The 13,432-nt window shown below is 33.7% G+C and overlaps 1 protein-coding gene across 1 annotated transcript in view; it reads right to left on the bottom strand.

Moving 5' to 3' along the window:
* LOC123665669 (uncharacterized peptidase C1-like protein F26E4.3) overlaps window positions 1-13,432 on the bottom strand; it is a 68,220-nt gene that overhangs the window by 3,712 nt on the left and 51,076 nt on the right. Inside the window, exons 4-7 of the mRNA XM_045599937.1 lie at window positions 7,705-7,874; window positions 5,125-5,305; window positions 2,485-2,619; window positions 1,774-1,970 (exon numbers count right to left, since the gene is read on the bottom strand). Coding sequence (XP_045455893.1) covers window positions 1,774-1,970; window positions 2,485-2,619; window positions 5,125-5,305; window positions 7,705-7,874 — 683 coding nt within the window. The remainder of the gene's footprint in view (window positions 1-1,773; window positions 1,971-2,484; window positions 2,620-5,124; window positions 5,306-7,704; window positions 7,875-13,432) is intronic.

Consider the following 13,432-nt stretch of genomic DNA (forward strand, 5'->3'; position numbering starts at 1 on the left):
TCAAATAGTGAAGTTATCGCAGCAACGGAGGCTTATTTTGAAGCCAAAGACAAATCATTCTACACACATGGGATAGAAAAGTTAGAAAAGCGTTGGAGGGACTGTATCGCTCTTGGAGGAGACTATGTAGATGAATAAAAATTAATTTTATAAAAAAGACCATTTTTTAGTACTTAGTCTCGGGACTTATTGAACCACGTGTTATATATTAGTAGGTATGTCGTTTCCTCAAATTAAAGCGAGTGAAACCGCGGGGCATAGCTTAACGCAACATTAAAATAGAGAATAAGAGCAAGCATAAATATTCAACTTAATAATTTTGCAACCACGATACTGCATTTTCAATTACTTACCTACATAGATAGTAAGAACTGGTAAATTATTTTTCAACATTTCTTATCTAAATTAATTTCAATTAAATTAATGTTGCACTATAACTACTTCTGTTCAAGTGCAATCTATATCAAAATGTCAAATTTAATTAATTAATTAATTAGTTACAATAACCCCAATAACCTAATTATCATCTGTGGACCCAATTAATTAAAATCTGTCATTAAATAGGTAAATCTAAATAATACTATCAAATAAAACCTCAAACAGAGCGTATGTTTGTTCTTTATCTTAGAAGTTTCATTAAATAAAAATGCGCTTATAGTATTTGCCTTTCGCGGATTCGAGGACGTATGAACAGATAAAAATATTTGAGTTGGTTAGTGATATAAATGTACTACACATGATTTTAATAGAAATTATTTTATAATTTTCATATTTGTTTTGATTTATAAAGTTCAAAAAATTAATAAGTATACAATTTTAATACAATTCGACCAATTCGGCTAATTTATGTTTTATTATGTTCCTTGAGGCTCACGGAAGGTTTTAAGACTAAAAAAAAATATTATTAATTTTAACAGAACGAAGTCTGACCGGGCAGCTAGTTAATAATAAATATAAATAAGAAAAGTAATTACATATACCTATTGTATTTATTTACACAATTACACATAGTAAAATATAAACCTTTTATGTTATACCTACATGGCTATATAGAATGGAAGAGCAACTAAAACAATTATTGTTTTAAATTAATTAATTATTAAAATATTTTTTTTAATGGAGATAAGTACCAACATAAAAAAAAAACAGAGAAAAGGATTTTTTTTTAATTTTATTTCCTAAATAAATGTGTTTGCTCGTAAACGAAAAAAAAAAAATGTATTACGACGAAACGACAAGTAATACGACTGAGTAAGAAGTCGGTAAGACAGTCAATTAAACACGGGTTATTACGGATAACTCATAAGATAACTCATATTTAACTGAGGTAGGGCACAGCAGGAATTTCCTGCTCAAAATATGGAGCAGCCCGACTGGGGTAGTACCTCGACCTTACAGAAGATCACTGCAAAATAATACTGTTTTCAAGCAGTATAATGTTCCTGTTGGTGAGTAAGGTGACCAGAGCTCCTGGGGGGATTGGGGATTGGGTCGGCAACGCGCTTGCGATGCTTCTGGTGTTGCAGGCGTCTATAAGCTACGGTAATCGCTTACCATCAGGTGAGCCGTATGCTTGTTTGCCGACCTAGTGACATTAAAAAAAAAAAAAAAAAAAAAAAAATAAAGTCATCGTCAGATCTAGATAAAATTTAAACAGGACCACATGATAAGTACTAGCTATCATATATCATGAGTTGACACATATAAAAATTATACAGTCGAATTAAGAACTTCCCCTTATTGAAGTTGTTTAAAAATGGAGGTGCAAATTACCTTGTACTGGTCCAGAGTCCATGATATCGTACATGATATCACGTTCATTGTTCAGCTTGCCGGGGGGAGCCACCTTGTATCTGGAAGTTCTCTGCTTGACGGGTATCCTGCATCCAGCTTCGACGAGATTACCCTTAGGTCTGAAGGGACACTTTGTAACTTTCGCTTTGTAGGGGAAGCATTCTTCATCCACGATCCTATGGGAGATAATTTAGATGTTTAGGATATATTTTCTTTGTTTTTATTTATTGACTGTAGTCACTGATCTTGAAAAGGTCTATAAAATCAGCAATAATGCGCAAACATGTGTCTGTAACCTTTTTATTACCAACTGAATGTAAACGATAAGAATATCATTTGTCACATGTTTATTTGGACTTTTCGCTTAAATGGTTTATGATTTGTATGCAAGAAACAACCAATAACTTTCCCCCCCGGTTATCCAACCAAGTAAAGTGATAACCTAGTGCAGAAGTTCATAAAGTAATCATCCCTACTAATATTATAAATGTGAATGTAAGTTCGTTTGTTACGCTTTCACGCAAAAACTACTTAACCGATTATCATGAAACCTTGTACACATATTTTTGAAGGTATTATAAGTAACATAGGACACTTTTGACTGAAAAAAATTCAATACGAGCAAAGCCGTGTGTAAAAGCTAGTTTCCTATAAATAAGGTCAATCTTTTTAATAACATTTTCAACTTACCCCCGGTTTCTAACAAAGTTCCATGCCACGTCAATGTTACCACCTTGACAACCGCGCTGCTGGCGAAGATTGCAGGATAAAAGGGATTGCGGACTGAGCACCATGCTTTCCGCACCATTTGACTGGATAGCGAACCTGATTAAAATACATTCTAAATCATAAAGTATTAATACCTACACTTCTGTGCAGGCCCATATCGGTCCGTACGTGGTACATAAGGTGTAAATTATTCCATACATCTATTTTCTACATTGACAGGCCAACATCGACCCGCCACTGCACATTTTTTTTTAATGTGTTTTAGCTGTAGCTAAGGTGTTTTAACCTTTTTTTTATTTAAAAATTAACATCCACGAGCTCAAAATGCCCATGTCTTTTGTTAAACACGCATGCATTATTATAATACCACAGGCGATTTTTTGACAGTCCTGTGACTGCCTAGTAAAACTAGGACGTGGTCCGACGCTGACGGTTTTTTTCCTTACTCTTTGATGGAAAAGTATACACATCATTCATTCATTTAACATATTATTATTTTTATTATCTATGTCTATATTTACACTACTTTACTAGTTATCATATATGTACACTTACTTCCTAGTTACCATATATGTACACTTATGTTCTACTTACAATATACACTTAACCTATGTTACTGTTAGTAAGGGTTTTTTGTTATAAATTTATTAATATATAGCTATTATTAATATTTATTTATTTATTATTTATTTATTTCTGTTATTTAATTGTTTTAAGCGTTTAACACATAACAAAATGGAACAGAGTCAATTAGTACCACTGTAAAATTGGCTCTTAGCACTCTAGAAAATGTGTAATGTGCCATTATTATTATTGGTAAAAAGATTAAACAGGAATGTATTTATTTATACTTAATGTTTAATTATTCTTTATATTTCATAAGCCGATCACAAAGTTTCACTTGAGAATTTTATTAATTCTCTTCAATTTAATTTTTTTTTTTTTTTTTTTATTTTAGGTCCCATTTTACACGTCCAATAGTTCATTTGCGAATATAATTCTATGATTAAAAATTATAAGGAACTATTCTTATAAAGTATTTATTTTTGTGTGACCTACACATTAGAGAATTCTGAACAATTTTTAATATCATATCACATATGGTCACTTAGAACCGAATTTAAAATCATCATATCAAAAATATCAATCTAGCGGGTACATCGTTCCATAGCTTAATTGGCTAAAGCACGGTCAGTCGGAGATGCAAGTTGGATCACCGCTGGAACGATCGATTATTTATATGATATTAAAAATTATTTACTATTAAATTATTTTGCATATTTTCTTAACTAAAAGCACAATGTACACAAAATTATTAAGAAAATATTCTCAGCATATTTCCGTTGTTAAACATACATGATTTTAGTTTGCAGTGAAAATGTAGCTTTGAGAAACTCCGAGGGCTCTCGGAAACTGTTGGAACGTCTTATTTTTAGCTGAAGTGTTCTTTGCATATGAATTCATACTTCTTTTGTGAGAAATGTATAATTTAGTTTCTGTTTTAAATGTTAATATATGTGTCCACACGTCCAAATATGTTTACTTGACAATGACGCAGAAATGGAAGGGTAAATAGTGTATTGTATGTCTGTACACAAAAAGCTGCTTATGATTTTTAATCTGTTTTGTAGTTTGGGTACATATTTGAAAAGATTAAGGAGAATGAAGTCTATACGTACAGCATATTATATCGAATAAAATAATAAAATGTTATTGCTTGATTTGCCAACTAGGTATTGAAGAAATTAAGAACCGATTACTCCCAATCTGTTTAACACTAATGACAAATTTAGAAAAATAAGCTAAAAAGCTGAATCTTTTGGTAAGCGATTGTAAGTACTTTATTTAATAATCAAACTTTATTTACCAATACAATGTTACAAATGATAAATAGATACAATATCACAGTCTATTTTCCACGGTTGAATAATCATAAGATTGATTGATTAACGCATGAATTGTAAGCGGCTACGAGATCGTGTTCAAGAAATTCAACCTCTTAACATGGCGTGATGATAGTGACAATATTTTATATCGTAAACTAAATTTAAGTGTGTCAAAATATCAAAACAATATAGCTACAATGACTACCGCATTATACAGAATTGTAAATCTTTATTACCTTTATTCATATTTATTATATACCATAAATATTATTCTTATGTTGTTTTTACATGTATTTTTTTGAGTGCAATAAAGTATATATAATAAGTTTGTGATTTACGATAAAATTTTTTGGCAATGTATTACTTTACACCAGTGGTTGATAACCTTTTAGTGTTGGGGGATCACGTGACAAAATGTTTGTTTTACCAGGGAACACTAACTGTTTGGGAGTAGTATCTGTAGTGCTTGGTTATTTAGTATTAAGTGTACGTACGTGTGAGTAGTTAATGCAAGATATTTTCCTTTGAAATAAGAACCTAACCATTATAAATAAGCAATTAAAAACAATTAAACTGAACAGAACAAATGAGCTTAGTCAGACTCACTCTGCCACCCGCTATCGCGGAACACTTCGGGTGCTTCCAGAGACTTAAGAACTGCTTTACAAGATAAAATTAATTAGCACCTCGGATACTTAGACACTATAAGTTTTACCTGTCTGAAGCAACAGTAGCAGTAGAAATTGCCCAGTCTGACCCACACCATTCCTGGTCCACGACAGGTGAAATGTATTTGGGCCAACGTTTACGGGCGTCGAAGTGAGTCGGGTAGTTAATATCTTTGTCGTGTCTGATGGCGCCCATGCGACGAGTCTCCATGCTTAAAGGCAGGGTACCTGAAATATGTTTTTCTTGAGCAATTGGTACTGAATTAGGGTAGGCCCAGTGCTCCACTAGAGACACTCAAACTTAGTTCAAGCATGGCGGTTGGCACCCAATGTAGTTGGTCTACCAATCGGAGTCATTGTTACTAGCTTGACATTGTTACTTTTAAGACAATTATAAAATTAGTCTTCAAAGTATAATTTTATTCATTTGCACTTCAATTACTTAGACTATAATCTGTGGCTACGGCAGTAAGAATATAGTCAGCCCCCTCTCTTCCTGTGGGTGTCGTAAGAGGCGACTAAGGGATAACACAGTTCCACTACCACCTTGAAACTTAAAAAGCCGACCGATGGCGGGATAACCATCCAAGTGCTAGCTTTGAAATACAAAGGCCGAAGACGGGCAGCATCGTATTCGGTACGACAAAACCAGCCCTGCAGTCACCAACCCGCCTGCCCAGCGTGTTGACTATGGGCAAAACACATGAGCGCATGCCATTTTGCCACGAACTTATGGAGGCCTATGTCCAGCAGTGGACTGCGATAGACTGAAATAATACTTAGATTAATTACAAGAGGTAAACAAAAGATACGCAATTAAATACAAGTTTAGTGTTTGAAATTTAACGGTAAAATTATTCTTTCAGTTAAAACTCAAATGTAATATCTGATAGGCCCATAAGTAAATCCTGGAAAGTTTGATATATGTAGAGAAGATAAGACAAAATGAGAGATAAATAGTTTCGAAATGAAGCACCTCAAATATTTTCATGACAGTATTATTTATGACTCGCCCAATTCCATACTTTGATTAAACAGTGAGTATTTAAATAACGTATTAGATTGATATTTTTTTTTTACATTCTTTAATTTACTTTATAATAATGGAAGAATTTATACAAACTTGCTTTTAAATACGTAACTTCGTATCTCTAGTTGCATTATAGTGCATTGTTTAGTCTCGATATGGACAAATGAGAATACATATAATTTTTAATTAAGATTTATTATTTAATGTTATACGTTATCAAGAAACTATTTACACCACAAACTAAAGTAAATATAAAAGCTACTAGAATAAGTATGATAGCAAACGAAAAAAACCGACTTCAAATTACATCGACAAGTAATACAACGTAAGTAGACGAAAAACATTAACAAACGCACTGGTCGTCACTACAATTTTCGAAAGTTACTCTCGATTTCTCTGGGATGTCATTATCAGATCCTGGTTTCCTTATCATGGTACCACCCTTGGGATATCATCTTTAGACGTGCAATATCAAACAATATTTTAACTGAGTTAAAATAAATAATTGCGTTTGCTAGCAAACGAAAAAAACCGACTTCAATTAGATCGATAAGTAATGCAACGTAGGTAGACGAAAAAATAGTCAAGTAAATACGCATTATATCAAAGATTAGTCCAAAAGCTGTAATCAGATCTCGTTGAAATTTAAGTGTAACCACATGATAAAGATTAGCTTTCGATTAAATTAAAAATCATCAAAATCAGTACACCCAGTAAAAAGTGGTGCGGATTTTCAAGGGTTTCCCTCGATTTCTCTAGGATCCCATCATCAGATCCTGGTTTCCTTATCATGGTACCACACCTGGGATATCTTCTTTCCAACAAAAGAAGAATTACCAAAATCTGTTCATAAACGACAAAGTTATCCCCGAACATAGCTGTTACGCTAGCGGTCGCGGTTTTCTAACTTCTCTTAAAACGAATATCACAAACTTCATAATGATTGAGTAAAAATGCGAGAAATAAAATTTATCTAAACTTAGCGCATAATTTCACTTAACAAACAACTATTACCTGACATTTACAAAACAATAAGAGCGAAAGCGGAACATTTGAATCTAGTGCTTAAGAGAAAGCACTGACACTAAGAATGACCCGCCGCATGCCTCCTACAGTTACTTATTGGATTAGGCTAATGGCTATGGATGAAATTGAATATCAATGAACCTAGCTTAGCATTACATTGGCTTTTAATGTTCAATTCGGGCCTAAATTTTTACTGTCGTGTAGAAAAGTTTAAAGTTTTTCTACAGTATCAATAATAATATTCATATTTAATAATAATTAATAAACGCTTCACACTCAACGGCCCCAGTAGGATTTTGTCCTGTGTCGGGGGTCCGACAACGCACACAACGCCCAGACCACGACAAACATCTATATGACCGATACAAATGTCTGTCGTGAGCGGGAATCGAACCCGCGACCGCCAGCGCAACAGCCAGTGCTATGACCGCAGCGCCAACAAGTCGTCAAATCAAACTGTATACTGACTGATGTTATAGTTATTATTAGATAAATAGAAATATTGACTATATACATATTCTGATAAAGAACCTAATCCTAAAGAAATATCTTGAAAATATGAAAAACTCACCTAATTTATAAACGAGACCGTCTTTCAGCTTTTTGTTTTGGAACTGCGTGTAGTTGGCGGCTCTCCACGTCGCACCGCGGTTGACACCGTTCAGCACATCTTGGCTCAGGATGCAGGGATCATTCTCACAAGACCAGGCCAAAGTTTTCTCGCTGATTTTGACACATTTGCTGAAAAGAATTAGAAGATAAGTAAACTTGTTTAAATGGCAAACAGGACCTTAAGTTGTAACGTAAAATGGTGGGTTCTGAAGAACAAATAATATGTACATAAGCGATCAATTAGACATCCATAATCTAATATATAAAATTCTCGTGTCGCGGTGTTTGTAGTTAAACTCCTCCGAAACGGCTTGACCGATCTTATAATAACCGTTTTTATAATAATGTTTTAAACTAATACACTGTAATAGTAATAAATGTTACGTGCATAAAAAAAGTTTTTTTTTTCTTTGTAAACAGTATTTATGGCCAGACTATGAACTTTTCATAAATATATTTGTTTCAATTTTTATACTAAAGACGATTTTATCGTAGCGTATCTAATATCTATTTATTTCCGGATCAAATTACACCTCGCCATTTATAATCTGTAGTATCCATACATTAAAAGACAATTTCTAATAAATTTAACTTTCAAATGAAGCCATATGCAAAGTTGTTAAGTCGTGACCTACAGACATAACTACCGACAAAGCCTTAAATATATCTCGCACTAGGTCAGCCAATATAACTTTGATTGATGATACAAAGATCAAAACTACAAATATATCAAGAGTTGACGGCGCTAATTGTTTCTTAGATCATTATTATCCAACTATGACGTAATTACAGAAGACCATTTGCTTCCACTAGCAATTAACGCTTCAAAAATTCTCAACCAAATTCAAAAAGGCATTAATCCCTCTAAGGCCGATGTTTCGTTTTAATATGTGATATATTAGCGTAAAATGGGATACTTGTGATGAAATATGTCTAATCATAGCTGTAACATTTTGAAATACAAATTACCGAATTCTGAATAACACATAAGATATCGCCAACAAGTAAGTTACTATAAATTAATGCGGTTTTGCTTAAAGTACTATTGTGAACATTGTGGTTAGTTCCTATAAACATGTGTGTAACGTAAACCGCAGGATTATTTCATATACTTTCATAATCGTATTTGTTTGAAGGTCGAACGATAAACATATGCATACCATTTTCGAAGATTAGGCCATACAGAGAATCCAAATGTGATAATTTTTACGGAATGTTTCAAAGCTTCCAAAAAGAAAACTGCAAAGGTATTCTTTGTTGACAATATTGACATCAATATTATAGAACGGAATAACTGAATAACATTAAAGAATTAATTGTTCACGTCCCTCTTAAAATGTTCGAAGTATTTTAATTGCAATTATCATTGGTACGATTGTTGTGTAATAGGTTATATTATTATGTGTCGTTACCTACATTCCTTTTTGAATCGATTGATCTGTTTTTGTGTTTTTTCAATTGAATGTTTGTCCGTATGGCCTTTTTTGAATCGTAAGCTATGCATTTGATCATGTCATGATTTTCAGCAAGGTGTTGTGCATGAGCTCACAGAGGTTTCTGAGTTGGTACGACCAAAAAAAAGCGTAGCAACGCGCGCAGGGTACTGCTAGTATAAAATAAATGTTTTAATCCCGATATGGTCCAGAGGATAGAATGGATCTTTTGTTCGTCGATTGTAGTGGCACTACTTTCTGCTTCAGGGGTTGTCGTTTCGATTCCTGCCCGGAGTCTGATGTAATATATATTATTTATTTATTTACATACGTATTATTTATATGTACATAGATAGTAAGACTTTCTCATAGGAAATTACTTAGGTGAAAATGCGAGGCACAGATAGAGAATAAATAAACGTCAACGCTGTGCTGTGTGGCTACGGCACTAAAGAATTTAGCCATCCCCTCTCTTCCCATGGGTGTCGTAAGAGGCGACTAAGGGATAACAAGGTTCCAAAACCACCTTGGAACTTAAGAAGCCGACCGGTGGCGGGATAACCATCCAACTGCTGGCTTTGAAATACACAGGCCGGAGACGGGCAGCAGCGTCTTCGGTGCGACAAAGCCAGCCCTGCGGTCACCAACCCGCCTGCCCAGCGTGGTGACTATGGGCAAAACACATGAGTTCACGTTATTTTTGGCGTAAACTTGTGGAGGCCTATGTCCAGCAGTGGACTGTATAGGCTGTAATGATTGAAACGTCAACACATCGACATGCGACGCAATACGACACGATCCGAAAATGACAGAAGTCCCATGTTTCATTAACCACGTGAATTCGCGTTTTTTCGAATCAATTTGCAATGTATCGCTCAGCACAGATCGCGCTTAATACTTATATTTCATCTAAACATAAGCGTAAACTTTAGCTTTTTGCTTAACTTTTTATTATTTTTCTAAAAATATCAGGCACGTGCCATTGCTTGCGTGTTTTCATGTTTTAATTATAGATTTCACAGTACAGATTGACTGTTTTTATTAAAGCTTCCGATCTGTATTACATCACGTGCTTACGATTTGTTTTCGTCTTAGGATTTGCTCGTTTTACGATATTTTAAGAAGTAATTAATATCAAAGTCCATTTGTTCCTGTTCCTTCTAGTCACGCAATGTGTGTCACGTATGAATTGAGATTATCGTGCAACCATACATCAACTGTGCAATTGCTTTTGCATCGCTTAAATTAGAACGGCATATAAGTTTTGCAGCTTCCACGGTCGCTATCGACGCTTTAACGGGACTCCTCCTTAACGCGATTGTCACTTTGAAACTCGATGACGTTGCAGACTTTATGGTCACTCGCGGTTCAGCGAGTAAAGGTAATGGCGGTATTCAGGATAGTAATTGTCGAATACATCGCAATTGAGAACATTTTTATCTTGAATATCTATAAATAGAATATAATATTTTTTGGTGTGTGAATGAACGGCTTATTTTTTTAATTTTAATCTTTACATTAAAATTAATGTAAACAATAAACGTAAAATAATGTATGTTAGAAAACAATTTGCATTCCAATTTTAAATTCTCGTTTTATATTCACATTTGCATGTTTATCGGAATATAGCTTATCATAATATACATTCTCAAGTATCCTCAATGATTGCATGTTTAACCTTCTTTCAAGTCCTTAAGAGTCCTCAGTTGACCGACGTATGTATCAACGCCTACATTATACTGATACCTATTATATGAAGTAAGCGTTTCTTTGTAAACGATAATCATATATTCAAAATTATATGGGTATTTTACTTTCTCAGGTTTGTGTTGGCAGTGTTTGTTTTCCGAATTAACGTGATTAATATACTAAGTTGCTAAGATTGTAACCACCATTATTTATCAACTAGCTGTGTGTTTCAACCGCGTTGATTTAAGGAAAAAAATATTATTTAGCCTATAATCTTCCTCGGTAAATGGACTATCCAACACAAAAAAAAAATTTCAACCATTAGTTCCTAAAAGTAGCGTATTCTAACAAACAAATTCTTGAACAAACAGCTTGAGCTTTATAATAATTAGTATAGATAATAGCTGTGCCAGTACCTTTTGAGATTTTCATCTCTTTTATTACATTTAATAATAATATAAAAAAACGTTACTAACTGTCATCGCCCGAAATCGAATATAAAGTATTAAATAGTTATTCAATCTCTCTGTTCTTTCACTATCAAACCAACGAGCTCTTCAAAAAACACAAACGTAAAATAATTTTGAAATGGCAATTAAATAATTTTTAACTGAGGTAGGGCACAGCAGGAATTTTCTGCTCAAAATATGGAGCAGCCCGACTGGGGTAGTACCTCGACCTTACAGAAGATCACAGCAAAATAATACTGTTTTCAAGCAGTATTGTGTTCCTGTTGGTGAGTAAGGTGACCAGAGCTCCTGGGGGGGTGACCAGAGCTCCCCAAGGATAGGGTCGGTAACGCGCTTGCGATGCTTCTGGTGTTGCAGGTGTCTATAAGCTACGGTAATCGCTTACCATCAGGTGAGCCGTACGCTTGTTTGCCGACCTAGTGACATAAAAAAATAATAATAATAATTTGTAAATGGACGTCGCTCATATGTCGACATCACAGATCAATTTAAAATGTACCTACCTCCTAGCGTCATCACTAAGCAAGGCTTAGATTAGTCAAGATCTACAACAGAGTTCCGAGATCATTTCATATCGTTTATATGATAATCATTTCGTGTCTATCTGATAGATATGGCACATCACTTGAAAGTCAGTTAAATTGTTAATTATTTATGAAACATTACAATCAGTAAATGGAAACAAGGATTATGTAGGGACGTGATTTGGTTGTTAATTGGTTGAAAATTCAAAATTTTCGAGGTTGTCCAATATTAATTTGTCAATGAGGGGCACAGTAGTCAACGTAACTTGTAAACAAATGTCTGTATAGACTATGTCGTCTTCTAGTTCATTTTTAACCGACTTACAAAAAAGGAGGAGGTTCTCAATTCGACTGTATTTTTTTTTTGTTCCTGTCTGTTTTGTTAGACTCAAAACAGGATAAAATCCAGGGATCACACGAGTGTGAGGCGTCATTCTATACTCGTACTAGCATTATGAAGAGGAAACACTTATATTTTCGTATGTTTTTGATGTAAAAATATAAAAATTCAAGTAGGTGGAGAATGCTACGTTATCACTGAGTGACATAGGCTATATTTTAACAGCCAAAATCGGGCAATCCACGCAAGTGAATCCGCGAGTAGAAAACCAGTTTCCTTGTAAAAAAATAAAACAGGGTTGTCTTGAAGAAATGGCTAATTAGCCGTAAGTCCGCCCATTGCACTTTACTGTCTATAACTATGTTTATCCTTTGTTTGTAATAATATATTTGCGGTGTACAATAAAGTAAAGAATACGTAAATCATTACAAATAAATTAAAATGGAGTGTCTTTTTGCCATATTAAAATAACCGCTTTTTACTAAATGCGTATGGATGTATACAGGATACATATACCAAGATAACATTTTTTACAATATTTGTCTGTCTGTCTGTCTGTTTGTTCTGGCTAATCTCTTAAATCTGGACCGATTTTGATAGGATTTTCACTCGCAGATAGCTGATGTAATAAGATATTTATAATATTTTAGAAATTATTTATTTGTAACTCTGCCAACTGAATCATATTTTTTTTAATACCGGTTCGTCGCGGGCACAGCTAGTAGTAAATAAAACAATGTCACGATTGTCATGTGATATCAACAACATCGAATCTACTAGGTATGATAATAACTTACAGATATGGTGAACAAAAACTAATATTGCTTAACAATAAGTACTTAAAAATTATAAATCACGTAAAATAATATCTAATACTGTTAAGTGTATATGACAACAATACACACAGACACAACAAAAGATGTCTAAGTCTAAACATGTCAGTAGAATAACTGTTTAGCGATTCATATTGTTGTGAGGTCACGTCAAGGTATTAACTTTTGTACACACTGAGTATATTAAAAGGATTTATTTTTTCTACTATTATATTACGAAAGACTATTTTAGCTTTGCAACGATATTCATTCAATGGTCAATTTTGTGTCAATTTGATTTGTTTTTCATTTTTTTAATACTAAATAATTCATATTATATATTACAAAATTTGCCAGGTCAGGTAATAATTAATAAAAATTTTAATTATAGGTAGACTTTTTTATACACATTTTAACCA

The sequence above is a fragment of the Melitaea cinxia genome, chromosome 24, assembly GCF_905220565.1.
Source record: "Melitaea cinxia chromosome 24, ilMelCinx1.1, whole genome shotgun sequence".
In the NCBI taxonomy this organism is placed as follows: Eukaryota; Metazoa; Arthropoda; class Insecta; order Lepidoptera; family Nymphalidae; genus Melitaea; species Melitaea cinxia.